This window comes from Eupeodes corollae, chromosome 1 (assembly GCF_945859685.1).
Source record: "Eupeodes corollae chromosome 1, idEupCoro1.1, whole genome shotgun sequence".
NCBI lineage: Eukaryota > Metazoa > Arthropoda > Insecta > Diptera > Syrphidae > Eupeodes > Eupeodes corollae.
In genome coordinates this window covers 76116103-76140332 of record NC_079147.1, presented here as the reverse complement: position 1 = coordinate 76140332, position 24230 = coordinate 76116103, and the positions used below count along the sequence as shown (strand labels likewise).

Genomic DNA, 24230 nt, shown 5'->3' with positions numbered 1-24230 from the left:
ACCTCATTTCTGTTGTGACATCCCTCTATCTCCTCGATCGCGCGCTTCTCATGCTCTCTTTTTTTCCATCTAAGAAGCCGGTGTTCCTCTCTCCTCTTCTGCTCGTTGAGGTCGCGAGCAGCTCTGGTCCTTTTATGCAGCGCCGTTTTGTAGGCCTCTTGTTTCGCTGCGTGCGCTTGCCGGAATTCTTCGTCAATCCAGGGGTTTAGCTGTGGTCGTGTGAAACCTAGCACTTCAGAGGCGGCATCTCTGATGGCTGCAAGGCAATGTTGCCACTGGTTTTCAATGCTTAATGCAGGCAGCATAGGACTCCTTAAGAGGTTATTAGAGACTCGATCGGAAAAAGACATGGCAGTCTCTTGCGATTTTAGCCATCTAACGTCGAATTTTCTCACAGTACTTCCTTGTTTTGGCTTAGATCGGGATATTGGCGAATTTAGCCTTGATGCGGATTGGCGTGATGCACTCGCTCACACTGATGAAACTCAAGACTTTTTGCCTGAGCCAAGTTCCAACAACAAATCCACACCCAAATAGACGCTGTCTTTCTTCTCGGTAGCAGTCGCCGTAGTAGATGTCGCAGTCTTTTAGTTTGCGTTTGCCCGGTCCATCCCATCGCACTTCTTGGATGGCTGTAATATCTGCCTTGCAGCAGTTTAGGGCTTCCGCTAATTGTTCGGCTGCACGTGGTCTGTTAAGGGACCTAACATTCCACGTACATATCCGAAGTTCGTTGTCCTTATTTCGTTTGCAAATAAATCACAGAGTTATAAAGTTCATCTTTCAGTTGAACGAAATAAAATTATAAGATGGCTTTTTGACACAACTGGACGCCACTTGATAGTAAGGACAAATTTTCTTGGATAACTTTCTAGTCAACTTTTTAAAAAAGTTGCCTTAATAGAGGATAATTTTTTGGCAGATGAGATACTATAAACTTGCATTACCTTTAAGTTCTTTTTGTTGGCTGTTTTTTCTTACATCTGGTCGATGAATTTGAATATAATTTCTGGGTTACAGTAATGAACCCTGGCAGAAAGCAGTTTCTCAAAACTACTATTACATAAATATATATTGGGTGGCGGAATAGTCCGTTGAGAACTAGGGCCTAGTGACATACAACTCTCAACCATTAATGTGTGCGAGTACTATTGTCTGGGATGGAGGGGACCTATAGTTTTATGCAAAATCCGAACAGCTAATTTTGAGAAAGCACTTTTCATGACAAGAGTTACTCTTGGAGAATTTGTCAATTCCTCGCACGAGGCAGTACCCGTGAAAATGACAGTCCATCGCACTGACCATCATACCACGGGTACTTCACTACTATTACCACAGATTTAAAAAAAATAAAATGTGTTAATAGCTGCATGAAAAATTAAGATGGTCGTTGACAGTTGAGAATATGGAACTGTGTTGACATTTCTGTTCATTTAAGGTTTGGCAAATTCACCATAAATCTTTTAACTGGAAAACGCTTTCAAAGTGTGGAAATTTGCTTTGAAAGTTATAAAGTTCATAGTTCATTTTTACGGAAAGATTATATATAGCGATCAAGCTCATTTCTGAAATATGTAGCGAACAAAATTCCTTAGCCGACTTGAGTCTACAAACCATCAACTCTTGATACATTCGAAGCCAATATTTAGAAATACATATGTGTTGGAAAAAATAGTGAACATTTTACTGATAAAACCAAACATCTATACATGCATAATAAATCGAGACTAATATAAAAAAATCTATATTAATATCATGGTAGTACCCGTAGCGTGATGGTTAGTGCGTTGGACTTCGTTCGAGTGACATAGCTCCACCAAACAACAGAAACCTGACAAATACAGAAATTGACCAACATTTACAACTGATGGAAGAAACAATAATACGGACGATGGAACGTACAATACCAAAGTACAAAGAACGGGATCAAATGGACGTATACAGAAACGCGCCTATTGACGCACTACGTAAGCACAAGAGTGGCTTACTGACAAGACTCAACAATTTGTACAGACGACTTACAGACCCACACGACTTGGAGGTTAGGACACTGAAGTCGTCAATTTTAAAATTTTGATCTGTTGATTAAGGAGAACTACAGGTTATCAATTAAAACGTGCTGGACCGCAAGATCCGGTCAGTTAATTCCAGTGACCCTAGTATGTTCCCCAGAACCAACAAGATATTCAGGAAAAAAACGATAGTGACCTTCCGTGTCTGAAACTCCAAAGAACTGAAGACGAAGAGAACAGGGACGTATTCAGGACAGAGCAAATAGATCCCGAAGAAGCCATCTTTGACGATGACTTTTTTATAATCGAAGATCCGAAGGAAAAAGTGGAGAAGGTGGGAGCTGCTTTCCAACAAGTGTACAAGGTGAATGTTAGCATTCGCCCCCAACCACGACCTAGAAACAGAACCCTAATTCATCACTTTTACCTTCGAAATGATATGACACAATGAAGATCTGAGAACCGTATTTTCATTCAGTTCCTTCCTTGGCAAATGCCATAATCACCGAGCAAAGTCCCTTGTTAGTGCCGAAAGGTTGAGCTTTAGCTCATGTTAAATTCAATAAAAAACAAAACGTCAGCAGGTGTCGTTGGTATATCCAAAGTTGTATACTAAGACATTTACCGATGGAGGCAATCGACATTTACACCACACTCTTCAACAATGCACTGACCGCTGTGGTTCATCCTCTCCCGAAAAAGGGAAAGGACAACTCCAACCCGTCAAATCTTCGGTCGATAAGTCTTCTTCCGAGCATCAGCAAAGATTTCGAAAAGATAATCAATAAGGCTCTGATTGACTGGACAGCAAAATAATTCCGGTTTGGGTTGATGGCGGGTCATGCTCATGACAAAATTCATACTGCGTCTCAACTCGTTTCTGATATCCAATGGAGTAAATCAAAACAACAATGCACAGGTGCTGTTCTGGTTGTTTAGGAAAAGGCCTTTGACACCGTATGGTTAGAGGGTCTTTACCTAAAACTGAGCAGGCTTGGCATAAACAAGCCATTTCTGCATATACTTTATGATATGCTTAACGGTAGAAAGTTTGTTGACAAAAGTGGCAATGTCACTTCTACCACAACATTCTCAATTAAAAATGGTCTTCAACAGGGAGTGGTAAATTCGCCGATTCTCTTCAGCATTAACACCAGCGATCTGATAGGTAGGCCCGAAAGGTTGAGGTTATTAGAATTCTCTTGCAGCGTGATTTCGACAAGATTCAGCGATATTGCGACGACTGGAAACTGAAAATAAATGTCCAGAAGTCGGGGACAATTCTGTTCCGGACCCCGTTGGCTAAGCCACGAGGGATACGTGCAAAAATTGGAGCAAGATGGTCATCGTTGATCTTCACGGGCAGCCATTAGCTTGCAAAAGTGTAGTGAAGTACCTCGGTATCTGGTTAGATCAGTATTTATATTTCGACAGACATATAAATGCTGCTCTGACCAGGGCCAGAGGAGCCTTCGGTCTGACGAAACGGCTGTTTTACAGCAATCGGCTTGACTCCAGAGTGAAGGTAATTTGTTATATGGCCCCTTCCCAGATGGAGAGGTTTCGGGTGTTCGAGCGGCAGTGTTTACGACGCTGTACCGGCTTATATCGAACAGCCCAATTTTCTTACTTGCATTACTATTCCAACAAGGTAATTTACAACGGGGATCGATTCAACAGATTTGACAATTACGTGATAAAACTTGTTCGGGGTCACATTACAAGAGCTATGTCTCCGCCCAACAATTTAATTTTCGGGGCGTTCTATCCGAACGACGAGTATTTAGAGAGTGCACGCTTGACCGGCTTTATTCCACCAGAGGCATTTCTCTTTTTAGACAGATGCGGTCTGATAGAGGATAAATTGGCAGTTCCGCTAATCTACCACGTCAGACAACGAACCGTGAATAGGCGACTCCTGTACAATCGGAACGTCATGGCACAAGGCGGAGCAGAGCTCCTTTGGTTCAGTAGGGCTGTGTAAGAACGGGACCGAACTGATAGGGTGAAGCAAGAAAAAAAAGGAATAAGAAAAAAGGACAACAAAATATGAAAACAAAAAATGTTAGATAGTTAGATTTGCTTCTGTGGTTGTTCCAGTTTTAAGTAGTTTATAGTTATAGTACTTTGAATTCTTTATATTGTAAAAACGAATTAAAACCTGAAAATTATCCCACGAATGTAAGAAAAATATTGCAGTTAGTTGAATGAACCTCACAATTAAAAGAAAATTTAAATAAATTTCCTGAAAAATGTGTAAAAAAACGTAAAAAAGTAACATGGTAAATAAATTTTAAAATAAAGAAGAAATGTAAGGCTTTTGTTACACGTACAGCATTGTGACAGACGAAGATGACATAATAAAGATTGACATGTTTACTATAATCTTGACATTCTGCTCTATACAATTCCCAATCGAACCACTTTTTTCCGGTCCCAAGGGTTATTTAATTGTTCAGGTTTTGGTTTTTGTTATAGTTTCTCAATTTTCCATCACAGGAAAAATGTTTTTAATTAAAATGTCAGGCGAATTGCATTTAATAAGAATTTAAACATTACGCGAGAATAAAACAATGTTCGTTTAAATAAGTACACCATAATTTAATTATGTGCCCTCGGGATAACATAGAAACAATTTTAAGCAACTTACCAACATCGTGAGTAAGAAAACCATTTCCTTTTCCATTTAAATTGACATCGAACTGTCAAAAATTTGATTTGAAGCGGCGACCGTTTTCACTATCGCTATTTATTTGGCGGCTTGTTTTGTTTAGTTTTATTTTTTGCAATTTTTATTGCAACAAAAAAAGCCATATTAATATTTGTAGTCAGCGAATAAATCATTAACCATGAGCACCCGACCGACAAGACGTGCGGCCGCAAAAGTTGCAACCATCGTTTTGTCAGATAGTGAAGCTGATACTCCAGTAAAACCTCGACGAGGAAGAGCCAAGAAGGTAGTTGATCCCGATACTAGTTTTGAAGTCAAAAAATCACCCGTAAAAGCTGTGTAAGTAAATAAACTAACCATATGGACATATTTTGTATAAATATTCCTAAACATTGACCTACAGAAAACGTCGTGGAAGACCTCCAAAGAAAACTGCAACAGTGGCAGATGTTTGTGATGAAGATGACGATGTCGATGAAAAGCCTCCAGTCAAAAGAGTCAAAAAAGAAGAAGTTATCGATGAGGATGAAACATCAACAAAAGTTGTGTAAGGAAATATAATTCCATTAACTGGCAAAATATGTTCTTAAATTGTGTATGATTTTTTGTTTTCTGTAGCAAACCTAGAGCTAAAAAGGCTGCTGCTCCTAAGAAACCAGCTGCTCCAAGAAAGCCACGACAAACGAAGGCTTCACTTAAAACTGAGACAGTGAAATGTGAAAATCAAGACCCAAATAGTGATGAAGCATTCAATGATTTCCCAGATGGACAATGTTTGTCTGTGAAAAAGAAGAGATACTCTGGAAGGCCATCCATGTACAATGCACTAAATTCTTCTTTTATGGGTAAGTTAATATCTTTATCTATATTTCAACGTTATATTAGTTGTTATTATACTATTTAAACCTTACTTACTTTCTATAATTTGTTTTTCTAAGTTTTAAACGAATCAAAATAAAAAAAACATGTATGCTCCATTGTTCCAAAGGTTGTTTCTGAGTTTGTGTAAAAAATTTAACTCACTCAACAACCACTGCCTTGGGCTGATCCAGTTGTATATCCGAAATATTCTAGGTATTCTTGTCTACTCCAAAGAAGCCATAAAGCTACTATAAAACGGTCAACGCGTTCACTCTCTGACGTAGGTTAGGTTGGTTTAGGTTAAGGTTGTTGTTGACGGGAAAACTAACACAGTTATATGAATAGTTGATCTGTTGTGGTATCACATGGATCTTTAGATCTGCCTTACCCAGTAAACCAGTTAGATCTAGCTATGAAGCTTTTAAGGCAGTAGATGTCGGAATTTGTTAGATCAATAGGATCATTGTAGTAAAAGTCTCCAAAGTGAAGTCTTTTTTTTTATAATAAACGGGCACTAAAGGGGTTATTCATACCCTTAACATGTATAAAGTTTAAACACAGTGCGAGCTTTAGGAAAATAGGCAAGGATTTAAGAGGAGATACCGATGCACACTGTTCTTAAAAGTTTTGAAAAAACACAAAATATAAATTTAAAACCCTACAAATGCATGCACGTTTTGATTTATAACATAATATTGATATGAAAAAACAATTTCCCTAAGAACATGTTTGTAGTTTTTAGCATTATCAATAACATAATCACTTGTTTTCCGATGTTTTATTAAAAAAAAATACAAACAGTGTCCGACCGAACATAACCACCCGTATTTTCTCATTTTAAAAAGTTTTATTGGATTTCAAAACAAAGCATTCAATACATTTCTGCATGCAGTTCCACCAGTTCTGCAGTTCGTTGTAGCACAACAACTGAATTTGGACGAAATTTTCAAACTTTGTCACTAAGTCAAGGAGTTCAACGATTATCGAAGGTGGGGCTTCAACACAAACGTGTGCTAAGGCATAAGCCGGAATATCTTGACATCATCGGCATGGTTAGGTTATGTTATAGTGGCCGTCCAAGATGGAAACTGACACTCTTAGGCCAGTTTAATACCTTCATAACCCAGAAGCATTCAAAGTCGTACAAATCTTTTCATGAAAATTATGATACTTATATTTCTTCTTATAAAGTCAAAACATAAAGTTAAATAATCTGAGAATAGTAATTCTCAAAAATGACGAAGGCCTCAGCGGCGACGTCAAAATCACCTAGATGCCTGATCAAACGAAAAACTGGAACGTTTATTTTTGTTTTAAAATGTATAGGAAAATGATGTTTCGGTCTTTAATGTTTAATATTTTCTGATGAAAATATTATTTAATGGTTTGAACTTAAACATCTTATTCTGAATTTTAATTTATTTAGCTACGATTGCGATTTTTTCTAATCATCAGCGTACACTTCAAGAGTTTTGTATGCCTTCAATATAATACATACTCAATAGGAATATAATGGAAGAAGGGATTAGTCAGAAAAGAGTCGGTGTACATTGATTTTGAATGTTTGAATATTGTAACGACATCTTGTCAGTTGGGCTCAAGGAAAAAATCATGTTAAGAACTTAGGCTTAAATTAAACTATAAAGGGTAGACCTGAAGATTAGAATAGATCAAAAAACTTACGCATTGATTTTGCAAGGTTTTTCTGATCTGCAGTTGTTTATTTCATCAAACAGAGTAAAACTATTACAGACTACTTTAACAAAATATAATAATTAATTTAAATATAAGTATATGTACAAAAATAAAAATAAATAATAATAGTAGCAATATATACAGCTGCGGTCAAAATAATAGCAGTAAGAAGGGAATACTGAAAAAATTGAACCTAATAAATACCTAATGATTTTCAATCGTTATAAATATTTACATTTATTAAGCCACATTAATTTTAATCCAGGTTATGACAAGAAAAGTTTGGATTTTATCAAATAAATAAAAATACAAAAAAAAATACCTTCAAGGTAAAGATTTGCTCCAGTCAAAAAAATAGCAGTATTCACAAAAATTAAGGAAATTAACAAAATGTTGATAAAAATTTCAAGAAAATTTATTAAAATTTTGTTGTAGACCCCTTATTGCTTATAACGGCCTCACATCGTCGCTTCATAGAATCAACCAAAGCCTGACATCTCTCCAATAGGATACTTTTCCATGCAGTCTCAACTGTTATCCAAAGCTGATTATTGTTGGTCGGTTTTGATGCTGCAACCATTTTTTTAGCATCTGCCCAAAGGTTCTCTATTGGGTTGAGATCAGGTGATTGGGGAGGGAAATCTAAAACAGAAATACTATTGACCCGAAACCACTCCTTAAATTTTTTGCTGGTGTGCTTAGGGTCATTGTCTTGTTGAAAGACCCATCTGATTGGCATTTCCTCCTCTGCGTAAGGCAGCATGGTTCCCTGAAAAATGTCAACGTAAACATGCTGATCCATCACGCCATTTATTCGGTATACACCGTGGTATGAGAAGGAACCCCATACCATAATGCTAGAGCCACCATGTTTAACGGTTTTACGCGTATACCTAGGCACGTATTCAGCATTTGGTGGGCGTCGCACATATTCACGAGAACCAGGGCTGCCATACAAAACGATTTTGCTTTCATCCGTCCATAAGATATTTCGCCAATCCTGAAGGGGCCTATGAACATGGCGCACCCATAGAATGAAAGTGACCTAACTCAAAAAATGCAACTTGTGGGAAATGACCAAAAAGTCTTCAACAAAGTGTAGTTGTGAGTAATTTTAATTGTATTTCCCATTGGGTCTTGGCAAACTGAATTCTTTTGGCAAAGTGTTTTTTTGTCAAAAGTGGAACTTTTCTGGGGCTTCTAGTTGAGATTATTTCTTCTTAAATTCTTCTAAATGTTTCTACACTTGCATTTAAATTTAATTCTTTTTTATCTCAGTAGCAGGCAAGTGGGGTAAGACTTTCGAGCATCTTACAATTCTCCTTACCGATTTCGGAGATAAAACTTTTTTCCTGCCGCGGGTTTCAGGTTTTTCTTTATAATTTTTTGCATTCGAAATCATTTTTGCCGAGATTTGAAGAGAGTTTTGGATTTCCGTATAAGTTTTTCCTTCAGAAAGAAGTTGGCGAATGATTCGGCGTTTCTCCGGATTGCAGTGTTTACTACGGCCCATACTGTAAGTGTATCTGAGTATAAATATGATAATACAATGAGGTATTGAAAGCTTAACTTGAAACTTGAGATAATTATAATTTATATGTGCACAGGATCAAAAAACAATATACAAATACCATAAGCTTGCTAAAACTGCTATTATTTTGACCGCAGGCATCTAGATGGATAAGATGGTACTTCCATATTCCAATTTAATCTATAGAAAGCATACCTAGTAAAACTTTTTTGTATTTTTTCTATTCTAGAATAATGAGTAATAAAATAGGGGTTCCAAACTATGCTGCAATATTCCAGTACCGATCTAACTAGTGCAATATATAATGATTTGAGAGTGTAGGGATAGGAAAAATCCCTAGAGTTTCTTCTGATAAACCCTAGCATCCCATTAGCTTTACTGACTATGTAATCAATATGCTTATTAAACGAAAGCTTTTCATCCAATATAACTCCGAAATCCTTTTTTGCCGTAACCCTATCTAAACTCGTATTGTTGATAGTATAATCAAATATGATAGGTGTTTTTTTCTATGGCATGTAAGGCCAGTTTTTGGATATCCTCTTGTAGATACAGACAGTCTATAGAAGATTTTATGAGCCGGAAAATCTTGATATCATCGGCATACATAAGATACTTCGAGTATTTAAAATTTACCGGAATGTCATTTATAAAAAGGATAAATAACAAAGGGCCAATATGACTTCCTTGCGGAACACCTGAAGTTACATCAATCCTTTTGGATTAAAACTTTTCCAATTTTACAAATTGAACCCGATTATTTAAATAGGAAGAAATTCATTTTATGAAATTAGAATGGAGACCTAGTTTTGAAAGCTTAAAAATTAGTATACTATGATTAACTCTATCAAAAAAGCTTTTGCAAAATCTGTGAAGATAATATCGGTCTGTAAACTATTTTCGAACCCGAAAAGTACAGATTCGCATAGCAATGAAAGGTTTGTAGCAGTAGATCTTCCAGAAACAAAACCATGTTGGTATTCGGATATTAAATCCTTAACAAAAAATATAATTTTTTACAGACAAGCATTTCGAATGCAGATAGGCCTATAATTGGTCACATTTTGCTTCGAGCCAAACTTAAATATTGGAGTTATATAATAGATCTTCCAAAAGTCCAAAAACTGGTCACATTTTAAAGACTGATTGAAAATCAAGCTAAGCGGTAATGCCAAAGAAATAGCGCAGTTGTTTTAGTGCAACAGGGGCTATATTATGTTGCCCAGCACTTTTATTTACATCAAGACTAGCTAGAGCTTCAAAAACATCAGAAACAGTTAAGTCTATACTTCCAATATCATTAGCATAAGATGGCGAAAAATCAGCCGGTTCACAAGGAGCAGTAGGCAAATAAACAGATTTAAAATAATCGGCAAATAAATCGCATATAACGTTCATATTACTAGATACACAATTGGAGTACTTATACAGGTTCGAATCCCTAAAGACTTTCTTTTTTTCCAGAAATGTTTCGAATCTTTTCTAATTTTTGACTCAGCAGAGAGAATAAAATTATTACAAAGAAAGCTATTGAGACATTCATATTCAAGGTGGCACTGGATGTATTTCTGCTTAAGGGCCGGATTATCTATTGTTGTTTTATAAGCTTTATATGCTTTATTTTTTCTATTTTTCAAATTAGATAATCTTCTGTTAAACCAGGGTGGGTTTGAATTGGGTTTAACTATTTTTTTTAGGAATATACATATCAAAAATATAATTTTTATATCTCGTCTGGACCCAGTTACTACGCCAGAAGATATAACTTCCCACTTAGTATCTACTAAGAGCATACCTTCCAGCTCATCTATCAGGTGTACTAAGATCAGTAAACCAAAAAGCTTTGTTTCCTATTTTAAATTAATAACGAATCCCACTTACTTTGATTCTATTTGCAAACCAAATATATGGCCCGCAGAGACTTTAGTCAATGAATTTACTCAAAGTCAAAAACAGGGTGTTTCTTTAAAAAACAGATCAAAAAACTTAACAGGCTTGCGATCTTCTACCAAAACGTAAGAGGACTTCGTAGCAAGACTACTGACATTTTTCGTAACTCCCAATCATTTCCACACGACGTATTCGTTTTGACAGAAACGTGGCTTAATTCAAGCTTTTCCGACACAGAACTTTTTAGCCAGGAGTTCGAAGTTTACAGAAACGATCGTCATGTTGGTAATGCAAAGGATTTAGGTGGAGGTGTTCTCATAGCGGTAAAAATACATATTTCTCTTCTGTATCTTTTCCATTTGTATTATCAATTAAACTTGTATGTGTAAAGATAATGGTACAGACTAAGACTTCTTTCATTTTAAACGTTTACATTCCTCCAAAAAGTTTGGAGTCTGTTTATAACGATCTCTCCTTGACATTAGACTATCTTATAAATTTGTCCAGCTCTGGTGATTTTAATTTACCACACATTGACTGGATTCCACCCGAAGACGAATCCTGCCATGAAACCTCTCCTTCGTCTTCACAATTGGAACTATCTTTTCTCGACATAGTCCTTCTTACTGGCTTACAGCAAACAAGTTGTATTAAAAACTCAAAAAATCGAATTCTCGATTTAGTCCAATAGAGCCAATTTCCAGCAGTTGTCTGAAGATTTACAGTTTCTGGAATTGCTGATACACTATCATTTTCTAACATTGACGAAGCAGTTTCAACTTTTTATAGGATCCTTTATTATTGTTTTGAAAAAAATGTACCGATAAAGAAATCAAGAAATACAAACTTTAGCCATCCTTGGTACACGAAAGAATTGCGTTTACTGCGTAACAAAAGAAATAAGGCATGGAAATCGTATCTCAAAACACTGTCTCCAGTCAACTTCTCTTTTTATGTTGAACTCTTTAACCAATTTAAATCTCTTTCTAATTTTGTATATGCTTGTTATGTTACTGATATGGGCACCTCTTTGAAAGAGAATCCTAAAAAATTTTGGAATTTTGTAAACTCAAAGAAAAAATCAGATGGCTTTCCAGTTAACTTCACTTACAAGAACCTTTCGTTAGATAAAACTTTTGATATCTGTAACGCTTTCGCAACGAATTTCCGTGAGTCATTTGTTAATAGCCCTCAAGAAGTTGATGAAGTATATTTTCATAATCTTCACCTGTGCTACAGAGTACTGTCCTTGATCTTTTATCTGCGTTAAATGATGACTGCTCAGCCGGTCCTGATGGTATTCCCCCGACAGTACTAAAAAAGTGTAGTAATGTTTTAGTTGAACCCCTTACGTTTTTATTCAAACTTTCCCTAAAAACAGGCAAATTTCCCAGTATATGGAAGAAGTCATTTCTTACACCAATTTTCAAGAAAGGTAACAAGTCGGATATAAGCAACTACAGGCCCATTGCAAAGCTTTCTTGCATTCCTAAAGTATTTGAAAAAGTTGTTTGTGAAAGCGTAGCATATTTTAGTAAAAATATCATTTGCGAACAGCAACATGGTTTTGTGAAAAAAAGATCAACCGTTACTAATCTCCTCACATTCTCAAACATATGTTCAAACGCTTTAGAACAAGGTTATGAAGTTGACTGTGTATACACTGACTTTTCTAAAGCTTTTGACCAACTAAGCCACGAAATTATTTTATTGAAACTTAAGGCTCTTGGTTTTCCACCATTTTTCTTAGCTTGGATTAAGTCATACCTTGAAAACAGATCCTACGAGGTAAAATTTAGAAATTGTCATTCTGAACCTTTCGTTGCTCAATCTGGTGTTCCCCAGGGAAGCCATCTTGGCCCTTTTCTGTTCATCCTGTCTATTAACGACGTATCGTCATGTCTACGCTCAAGTGAACTTCTTATTTTTGCTGACGATATGAAGATTTTCAAAATAATAAAGTCAAACCATGATCGTATTCTTTTACAAGCCGACATTGATAGTTTCACATTTTGGTGTGGGAAAAATAGCCTCTTACTCAACCCTTTAAAATGCCAGACTATAACTTTCACTAAAAAACTAATCAGTAACGTATTTGACTACTGTATATCACAGCAAAAACTCTGTCGTGTCTCCACATTTAAAGATTTAGGTGTACATTTCTGTTCCAACTTAGAGTTTACACATCACATCAATGTTATTGTTAATAAGGCAAGTTCTATGCTTGGTTTTATAAAACGCTGGGCAAAGGAGTTCAATGATCCCTATGTTACCCTTTCTTTGTATAATTGCCATGTTCGTCCTCATCTTGAATATGCTTCGCAGGTATGGACTCCCTATTACGAAATTCATAGAAAACATATTGAATCAATTCAACATAATTTCATTCGCTTTGCCCTAAAAGGTCTTCCTTGGAAGATCCCTATGATCTGCCTCCCTATGAACATCGTATTCTACTTCTTCAAATGCAATCTCTCCATCAAAGGCGTGTTAATAATGACTTAGTATTTTTTCATCAACTCATTAATAGTAAAATTGATGCATCTTATTTGCTATCTTGTGTACATTTGAATAACCGAGGCGGAACTCATCACTTGCGTACATTTGATTCTATACATATTGACTTGTGTAGAACTAACCATGGAAAGAATGAAGCTTTAAGTCGAATGAGCATTTTGTATAACTTAAACTGTTAATCGATAGATTTAAATTTAAATAATGTGGGATTAAAATCATTGTTTAGAACCAGTGCTCCACTATCGTAAACGTTCTCATTTTATTTTTTGTTGTGTAATAGTTAAATGTTAATTATGTTTTGTATTTTGTGCGTGTGTTAGGCTATATTTGTATTATTTTTTACTAACAACTAACACATGCACTTATGATGAGCCTCTGATCGTAGTTTGACGCTTGCTATAAGCTTACTACTTTCTGAAATTCTGAAGTGTAAAAAAAAAAGTTTCATGTAGATACATTGCAAATTTTTCAAAATTTCATGCAAATTTTTCGTGCAATTTTTTCCCATGATCAAGGCTTAAATTATTCAAGGTACTATCCCAAGCAATTGACAACAAAAAGTTATTGGTTGCAACAAAGTTTGCACGTTTATAATCAAAATGAAATTCTGGTACATCAATTTTATCTTTTATATAAGTTAAAAACTTACACTCTACAGTAAGGCATATATGGCGAATTGAGTTTTTTAAAGCAGGAAAATCGACATAAGCTTCGAACTCTTTATCCACAAAAATTAAGTCTAATATACGATTTAGATTAATGTAACTTAAACCATATTTTGATTTTAATTGCAGTATGTGCTCAATCCAAGAGCGATTGATACTTTCGACTGGAAAGAGATTCTGCTTAAAATGTGCAATAAAAAAGTATTGACAACATTTTTGAACTATTTGGAGTATGTCCACAATTCAACAAGATCTACACCTCTTTAGAAAGTCCAATTCAAAGTAAGATTTGGCATGATACCAGGCTGGTTAGGTTAACGAAAGGGTTAAAGTGGCAGTCCGGGATGGAGTAAGACGCACTTAGGCCAGTTTATTGGCCTATTGAGATACCCCTGGAATCTCTAGAGCTTTGATTATGTTGAAATTGTTTACATCGTTATAGAAGAATTAATGTGAAGAACTGTTTCCTCATTCATGGAGCTTCTGTAAAAGTCATTTGAGGCTGCGTCTAGCCGTGTGGCGTGCTTTCCTTCTTCAAGACTTCTTTTATCACTCAAAGTTCCGTATATAAGTGGACTGAACCATCTTCCAGGAATGCCCTATCCTCCCAGATAGATCGGGAAGGTATAGCACTCTGGAAGTTCCTGTCGAACTGCAGTTGTGGGATGGGGTGCTCTGCGTGCATTGGAATTGATTCTAAATACTTAAGAATTACGGAGTGGCCAGTGTTGTTGTTAATCCACTGCGATGAAGCTTTAAGGCGAACAGCAGACCTTACAGCTTTTTGCTTTCTAAGAATATCAAGAGGTGTTAGGTAAACCAGATGGAGTTGTGCGAAGCGATCCGTTTATACAAAGGCAACTTCTGGGCAAGAACGTTGGATTTTATTTAGTTTTTCGAGGTTTATAGCTTTTATTTACATCTGATTACCGATGTGTGTTTTCAATGCGTAATTCTGGGTTGTAAGCCAAATTTATTTATTTATTTGTCTTAAAAGTTACACACTCTATTTAGACCAATAATTATGATACATTACAAAAAATAACATACAAAACTTACATATAGCATTATAACAATTTTACTATTTTATGTTTCAAAACATTTCTATTAATATTAAAATCAATTGCAAAATCATATTCATTAAAATCCATACAAGCTCTTCTGAAAGAAGTGATAATAACAGTTACGCGGACGCAAGGTTCGAGATATTAGTACTAATAGCTTTTCTGCAAGAAAGCAGAGCTAAAGTAGCTTTTTTGACTCTTTCTTGTATATTGCGTTTTTTGTCTAAAATAAGACAGATATCCTTAGGCTCGTCTGAGAACTTTAATTGAATACCTTTAATATAGGGAGGGTTAACATATGGAATTTTGTATTTCCTCGAAAATAGGACTAATTCGGTTTTGTGTGGGTTAACACCCAGTCCACATTGGTCAGCCCAAAGTAAAGTTTGTCTGAGGCATTTTATAAGATTGCTTTTTGGGTGTTAATATGCTTCCCTGAAACTGCTAAAGCAACGTCATACGGATAACCAATCTCTCTGAAACCCTCCGCATCTAGACCAGTTAAGATTTCATCTACCACAAGGTACCAGAGAAGAGGAGATAGAACACCACCTTGCAATATCCCTTTACTAAGGAATTTTCCAGGGAAAGGGATGCCCAGTTTAGAGTTAGTTATTCTTCTAGTCAGCATTAAATGAATTAACTGCCGAAGCGTATATGTGATTGCAGATGAACCATTCATTAAAGAAGCAGGGGGCATTTATTTATAACAGAAAAGAGTCATAAACCACTAAGTTTATTTTAAAAAAAAAATGATACTTATGTTTTGTCCGACACTGTATGTGTTCTACATTTTATGCGTTGTTTTGATATTTGAATGTAGATATTTTAAGTACATTCATCACTTAAAGTCACGATATTAACAAAAAACAAAGAACATAGGAACATTGTTAAATTTAATCACACTATAAAAAAAGTTTAAAAATACATCGCTTCGAACTCGAAAAACTTGTTGTGCAATCACTAACTCGCAATATTGAGGAATTAACAAATTAATAATATTTCCCTTACTGTTCCCACGATCGTCAGTCGACAAAAGTAAATTTGTGTTTGAAATGGGAAACTTCTTTGAAAGATATCTTTTGGATACAGTGAAGCAAATCTTAATACCCACTAAGGTTGATCATAATTGTTAGTTTTTTAATTAAATAATCATACGTTTATAGTATTTAAATTTGCATAGTCATGTATTTAGGAACTTAAAAATCTATTACAGCTCGTCGTAAGGTTTGGGACATCTATGAGCTTTTGGCGGAAACGGAGAATATTGATACACTCTCGGCAAAGAATATAGTCTACCTCTTCGAGAATGACAATACAATTCCTTTTATTTGTCGTTACCGTCGGGATCTCATTAGCTCAAATATTACTCCGGAAAGATTGCGGGACATCAAAAATTCCTATACGGAAATTTTGGCATTGCGTAAAAAAGCCGAAACAATTGTTAACCAACTGGAAAAGGAGACTGAAATCAATGAAGAGGTCCGTACGGAGATGATGTGTGCCAAGAGCGCCGAAGAATTGGAGTTTTTGGTAAGTTCGAACTAAAGTTTAATTTACACACTTTCAACACATTATTTTGTTCGTTTAGTATGCACCTTATAAGCCTGCCAGCAAGGGGTCTTTGGCTGATCGGGCTAAAGCATTAGGTCTAGAAGAACATGCTGATCGTTTGCTCTTTGGAGACCTACCACCAGTTAACCTGGATATGATTGTGGACCATAAAATTCCTGACTTGGATAGTTATGATAAAGCTTGTGAAGGGATATGTAACATTATATCCCATAACTTCGCCAAACACACAGGAGTTCTTGAAGAATTGCGACGATTGTAAGGAATACAAAAATCCCATCCAAAAGTTGTCTACTATTTTTTGTTTTGTTTGTGTATTTCAGACAAAAAGTTCATAACATCACACTCAAATGCACTAAAGCCAAAGTGGCTGAGCCAAAAAATGATGACTCAAAGAATAAAGCAGCAGCTTTCACTTCGTCACATGGCAATCGTAATGACCAGTCAAAGTATGAATCGTACTTTAATTTTGAAAATGCTATTCGTTACATAAAACCCCATCAGGTTCTTGCTATAAACCGTGGTGAGAAGTCCAAGTTTTTGACAGTGAAAGTAAACATTCCGGAATATTTTAAAACTGACATTAAACGATTTATTCGTGAAATTTTCACCTGTGAGCAGAATTATCCTCTCAGAAATGAGGTTTTAGAAAAGGCTTTCGAAGAATGTTACACCAAAAAACGTAAATTAAATTTATTTTTTGTAACTTAAATTTTATGTTAACCAATTTTGTTTTCAGTTGTTCCTTTGGTTTCACGACAAATTCGAGCTGATCTAAGTGAATTAGCTAAGAAAGCATCTATTGATGTGTTTGCTAAGAATCTAAAGCAACTTCTTCTGATGTCACCGCTTAAAGGCGAACGAATATTGGGTGTTGATCCAGGGTTTACAAATGGCTGCAAATTGGCATTGATTTCGGAAACTGCTGATGTCCTAGAAACAGGAGTTGTCTATCCACACAGTAAAAGGAGTGACCCCGATCAGTGTGGAGTAACATTGGCAAAAATGCTTATACGAAATCGGTGAGTGTGAAATTAGATTTTTATTAAACTTGATATGAATTCAAAAAGCACCTCATTGTTTACTTTATTCTCTATTTATTGTGTTCTTTCTGTCTGTTATTTTTTTCCTCTATCCTCCTGTCTTGTATTAATGTCTTGTGTTGTTATCACCTTATATAGTCTTAGTCGCTCAAGGTGCTGTGTCTCTACTCTGTACATGTATGTGCTTAGTATGTAATGTAATGTAATGGTTCCTTTTTTATTATAAGCGCGTAATATTATAAATGTAGAATGAGAAATTTTATCTCGAATAGGGTGAAATCTATCAAACCTAAAGAGAACTCATGGTTTGATTCGAGCTGTAAAGAGGTTATTAGGTTCAGAGATGTAAGTTTCCGTTGTTATAAAGTCAACCCGACTGTGGAAAACCGGAATAAGTTAAAACAAGCTAGAAAGACCTGTAATGGTCATATTCGACGAAACAAATTTTTGTATGATCAGAAATTAAGACAAAAAATACTAAGGTAGTAAAAATTTCTGGTCATTTGTAAAAAACGTACAAAACACCACTTCATCCTCGGTTCCAACGCTCGTCCACAATGGCACTCCCTATGTAAGCTCGATTGATAAAGCCAATTTGCTTGCAGCACATTTTGCTGTTAATTCGACGCTACCGGATAGTGTCATGAGCCCTCCTGTTCTTGAGAGCGTAAATGATTCTATGGGACGAATCTTCTTTCGCACTCGTGCAGTCGAAAGAGCACTGAAAGACCTTGACATACACAAATCCGCTGGCCCGGATAGTATCCCCGCTATTGTTTTGAAGGGGTGTTCTTGAACGCTGGCAAAACCACTGCGTAAGCTTTTCCATCTGTCCTATTCTACAGGTCTCTTCCCGAGTGGATGGAAAACTGCATTTGTCCAGCCTGTCCCTAAAAAAGGCGAATCCTCCTCTCCCTCAAACTATCGTCCAATTGCACTTACGTCCCTTCTTTCTTAGGTCATGGAAACGCTGATTAATTTTCAGCTTAAGAAATATCTTAAAGAACGGAAGCTTCTTAATGACCGACAGTTTGGCTTTCGTAGCAATAGGTCCACTGGTAATCTCATGGTTCATCTCACCGAACAGTGCAACAAATCTTTACTTCGTTTTGAAGAAAGTAAGATTATGCACTTGATATTTCAAAAGCATTTGATAGAGTTTGGCACCAAGCTCTCTTATCGGAAATCTAACCGTTCAATACAAGTTGTATTGGATGGTTTCAAGTCTGAAATTCATAAAATAAATGCTGGTGTCCCCCAGGGCTCCCTTTTGTCTCCAACTGTCTTCCTTATATTCATAAACGATCTTTTGTCTGTCACATCTAATCCATTAAATTGTTTGGCCGACGACAGTACCCTCAGCTTTTCATATTCGTTTCTAGATTGACATCCTTGTCCTTCGGATGTGAAATTTCAACGGCAGCGTATGATAAGCTCATTAAATTCTGATCTTGACAGCATTGTCCAATGGGGAATCAAAAACCGTGTAGAATTTAATGCTTCGAAAACTCAATGCTGTCTCCTGTCGTTAAAGCGTAACGCACCCCCGATGCCACTATATATGAGTGGCACTTGCATCCAGGAAATCAATCAACTATCAGTACTTGGTATGTGTATTACAGATCACCTCTTATGGAATGATCACATATTCGATATCGCCAAAAATGCTGCCAGGTGCTTAGGATTTCTCCAACGATGCAAGAAATTTTTCACCCCTTCTGATTTGGCTATAATCTACAAAGCTTTTATCCGTCCAAAGCTACAATATAATTCGCATATCTGGGCAGGTGCCCCCAAGACAAGTTTAAATCTCTTGGATAGAATTCAAAAAAAGGGCTTTAAAAATGATAGGCGACAAACTATAATCGAAACATTTACATCGCTAGAACACCGTCGAATTTTTCATGCCTTTCGTTGTTTTATAGATATTTTACAAACAATGTTCTGTCGAATTAGCCAGTTGCATTCTACTCCTTAAACAATTCAGCCGTAATACTCGCACTTCTAGGAATGCTCATGAGCTCAATTTCGGACGTACTGTCAAGTATAGAGATTCTTTCTTAAATCACACATCGAGAATGTAGAATGCTTTGGCGAACTCTGTTTTTCCCTCCCATTTTGATGCTCAGAACTTTAAGACCAATGTGAACCGGTATCTCCTTTTAAATCCTTTCCTATTTTCCTAACGCTCGCACTGTGTTTAAATATAAACATATAAAGGGTACTAATAACCCCTTGAGTGATTGTGAATTAAAAAAAAAAAATATTGCAATGAATGGGAAAGACAGAGTGTTGCATCTCTGTACTACAGTACGACTTAAGTTGGGCTCGAGGGTATACGGTTGAACTGTTTAAGGAGAGAACTGCAGTTAGCTATTTCTCTAGAGCATAAACCGATGAGACAAGAAACTTTACAACGATGTTCAAGTGACGCGATTAATCAGCGTTTTCATAAGCTTGGGAAGAAACGTCGTTAGTGCAATCGATCGGTAATAAGAGAAGGATTTGACTTTTTGGAGATGAGCTGCACAAATGCTGTTCTCCTGCTGAACAAGAGTAGAACAGATGAAAAAGCTTCCCAGCGGTTTTACCAGCGTTGAAGAAAACCTCTTCAGAGCAATAGCGGGTATACTATCTGGACCAGCGGATTATTGTGAGTTAAGATCTCTTAGGACTCGCCACAGTACAAATGCGAAAAAAGATTGGTGTTATAGGTAATCACTAACTCGCTCAAGTACAGGCGGAGTAATAACACTGACTGATAGCGTTGAATTGGCGGCGAAATGCTTAGTAAAGAGTTAAGCTTTCTCTAAATAGCTAATTAATGGAGTGTCATTGACAACGAGGAAGAGGAAGATTTCGTCATGTTTTTTTATTGCCTTCAGGACATTGCAGTATTTCCTATTTTATTTTTGGTCATGCATAAATTTGGTCGAATGGACGTTATAGGCCTTCCTGCTTGAACTTTTTCTGGCTTTCATCAGTAGGGTTTACAGCTCGAATCAAACCATTAGTTTTCCTTAGTTCTTATAAAAATTCTCATTCCCAAGAGAATCAAACTTCTGATCATATTAGCGCTGGCGTCAACGTCATTATTGAGGAAGCATAGTGCTCAGTTAAAGATCCTGATATGATTATTAAGAACGTCCCAGATGGCTTTCTCGTATTGCTAAACGGTTCTCTTTAGAGCTCTTTCTTTAACTAGAATATGTGGCAATAGAAATTTGGAAATATAACACGATGGTCAGGTTCAGATGTAAGAAACAAGTCAATAGTGTTTTTTTCTTGACCTTCCACGTCCGATATTTGAGTGTGCTCATTGTACAGCTGACTTAGATCTAATTGATTTTGCCAGCACTTCCAGTATGATTTTGCGTCACATTGGTCTTCCTGCTCTCGATATTACTCGCGGCTTTTCCAGTTTGGGCAGCCTTGAAACATATACTGCAATTTATGACAAAGTATTTTCAGAGAAGAGTCGGAACATCTGCAGAGCTAGACTCATTAGGAGTCCGCGGGCAGCCTTTCATCTGGTTAATAGACTAGAAGCTTTAATATTGGCATTTTCCACTTTCTCAAATTTCTAGATCAGAGAAAGGTATTCGCAATCTGTCAAATTTGAGGACGCCTCCCTAAATCATCCTGATTTTTGTGTGAATACCGAATTATCCTGGGATGGCAAGTACGAGAAGACTTCTCACAGGTCGTGGAAAGTATTTTCCTAGTATCGCCATTCTTCTTTTTAATAGGCTTAGACATTCGCAGAGATAGTTAAAGTGTCTTCTTCCGTCTCCTCGTCTTCGCACCCTCTACACAAATCAGATAAGCTAATACCCATTCTGCCCATGTGGGTACCAAATGACTTGTGACCCCTAAGAAAACCTACTAAAGGTTAATTGAGTCCTGGCCAGCCGCAAAAGATATTTTATTTTTCCTTTGGAAATGTTGACAATATATTCTTGCCGCCCACCTATTGTTTGCGATTTCAAGGAAACTTTGAGGGATTCGTCCATTCACTTGATCAATTGGCTTATATATCGAGCCCTTTCGCCAATTTAAATCAAACGACTAATCAAAAGCTCACTGCTGGTCCTTGAAACAATTTTTACCCATAGTCAATATTGGAAATTATTAATTATGCTTAAGTTTAGACATGACAATATCCTTCAAGGATCTATGTGTTGCTACCAAATTTTAATAATTAAGTTGTCTTTTTTATTGAAAATTTCGCTTACGATAGAATGGCGGGAAGGGCACGATATCATATCAACAATATGGGTCGGATGAAGCATTGATCTTGTTTTGGTCAATTTTTCTACTCGCTCATTTCCGTCAATGTCACGGCGTCCTAGGACTCAGAGTAGGGCAACCTTGTTGACCTCGCTGAGCGTATGTAGCTTCATTCTGCAGCTTTAACTTTGTGACAATAGCAGATATGACCTTGATTGACATGTCGAATTTGTTAGTTTGCCAAATTTTTGAAACAGAGGTCTTTAAACGCTTTCAAAAATGCGCATATTTCTGCTTGAAGGACACTGGTGTGACTCGGGAGCTATTGATCTTTCTATAGGAGGATTGTATCTTAAGACACAAAAGACTACCCCTTCCTCCATTTTGGACCCGTCCTTAAAAACCGATACATGATTTGTTTTAATGGTTCTATAGGATTTTCTGTAAGGCTACTGGGTAAAAATATGTGGGACTTCAAATAGTTAGGTCAATGTCGATAGTATTTATTATGTTTCCGAAGAAACCCTTTTCCAGTTATTACACTGTGTTAGTGCGCTTTTGGCGCTAATTCTTTCAAGAATATATCATGATAGGATAGCTAGAGGAATGTATCTAAGGCTGCAGTTGGTGTAGTCCTCATGGCACTGGTAGTATGCTGTGAATGTTTGCCACATTTTTAAGATTATTGACCTTTTCAATAGATGGCCACCATACCAAACATGCGCATGTCAATGTGGGCACTACAATGGCAGTGTACATGCCCAGAATTGATTTGTGCTTTGGTCCCATCTGCTTCCATTAATTCAGCTGCAGTTAAAAAAGACAACTGAGGCTTACCCTTCCCTTTCTTTTATGTTTTCTTTAATCTATGATGGTATGATGGTAAAACTAGGTTGAACATAAAGAAGTCTTTTTACATGTTCATCTGATACATCATTCATTGACATATAGGCTGCTACGAAATTTATACGGTGTTTCGAAATCTTCCGCATGGATTATTGTCCGAAGAATGGCTTCGTTTCTAATTGAATTTCGACACGAATATGTCAATGAAGTTGCTATACATGAAGTTCAAGTCAAATTGTATACAAATAATTGGGACCATAAATTGCACTCATATATTTTATATTTCTTTATAATTCGTTAAATATTAACGTTAACAATTCTTAATATATACTTAAAAGCGTAAAATTTATTATAGATTTCAATTAATTGATTTAAGTGGCTATGGTGATGAAAATTGTCCGTTTATTATTCCAACAATAAAACAGAACTGAAGAAGGAATAGGATTTAAGACAACACTCATGTCAGAAAATACATATACTCTACTTAAAGGACAAGAATCATATAACAAAAACATATAACTAAAAACGATTGGAACTATTTTGCGTGTAAAACTCATGGTTTTACATTTGTCAACATTTAAAACAAGACAATTATTACTGCACGATTCCCTGAATAATATTAAGTCTTCTTACAAGTGAAGACAGTAGAGTTAATTTTTTTTTAAATTTTAATGTCATCAGCATATATTAGGACAGACGAATTTTGTATATTCAAAACCAAATCATTTATAAATAAAACAAATAGAATAGGACCAAGGTGACTACCCTGGGGGACACCAGAATTCACAACAAACGAACTTGAACACTCATTACTAAATTTAACACTATAACGTCTATCTTGCAATTATGAGGAGATCCAGTTTATGAAACTGTCCTTAAAACCTTGCTGTGATAGTTTTAAAAGTAATGTTTTATGACACAATTTATAAAAGGCCTTGCTGAAATCAGTAAAGATACAATCTACTTGTTCACGTTTTTCACAAACATCTAAACAAAAGGACGTAAATTTAAACAGATTAGTAACAGTTGAACGCTTTTTAAAAAAACCATGCTGTTTATCACAGACAATTGAACTACAGTAAAAAAAAAGACGCTACATACGATTGACCCAAATAGTTTAGGTATCACAGATAGTTTAGCAATAGGTCGGTAGTTCATTATTTCGTTTTTAGGACCTTTTTTGTGTACTGGTATTATGAAGGAGCTCTTCTAGATAAAAGGAAAAAGCGAGTTACTTAAAGACGTGTTGAAAAGAACACATAACGGGTGTGCTAAATACGCAGCACATTTCTTTAAAATTGATGATGGTACACCGTGCGTCGGGACCAGGACTAAATCATTCGTCAAGTTGTAGGATACTATTAAGGACATTAATTCACTTTTAACGAAATTGATAGAATTTAAGTGTGAGAAATTTATAACAGTGGTAGATGTGTTAGGAAAACTAATAGTATTATAACCTACAAAAGCATCTTTGAAGTAGTTTGCCAACATGTTCGCAATTTTTCTCGGCTCATTACTATTTGATGTCGAATCAGTCATTAAGTTAGGGTACCCACATGTTTTCATCTTACGATTAACGAATTTCCAAAAACTATCAGGATTATTTTTAAGGTTTAATTCAATTTTCCGA

General features: G+C 36.1%; 1 protein-coding gene across 2 annotated transcripts in view; it reads left to right on the top strand.

The window, feature by feature from the left end:
• Positions 1-4751: 4751 nt before the first annotated feature.
• The window catches only part of LOC129941270 (S1 RNA-binding domain-containing protein 1), a 32311-nt gene continuing 12832 nt past the window's right edge, over positions 4752-24230 (top strand). The window contains exons 1-7 of one of the 2 annotated variants that reach the window (XM_056049857.1): positions 4752-5022; positions 5087-5230; positions 5302-5528; positions 16123-16439; positions 16498-16736; positions 16802-17160; positions 17218-17500. In XM_056049857.1, coding sequence (XP_055905832.1) covers positions 4862-5022; positions 5087-5230; positions 5302-5528; positions 16123-16439; positions 16498-16736; positions 16802-17160; positions 17218-17500 — 1730 coding nt within the window. In that variant the 5' untranslated portion in view covers positions 4752-4861. Of the gene's footprint in view, positions 5023-5086; positions 5231-5301; positions 5529-15910; positions 16038-16122; positions 16440-16497; positions 16737-16801; positions 17161-17217; positions 17501-24230 lie in introns of those variants that run through there. The other variant, XM_056049858.1, reaches the window with a different exon arrangement.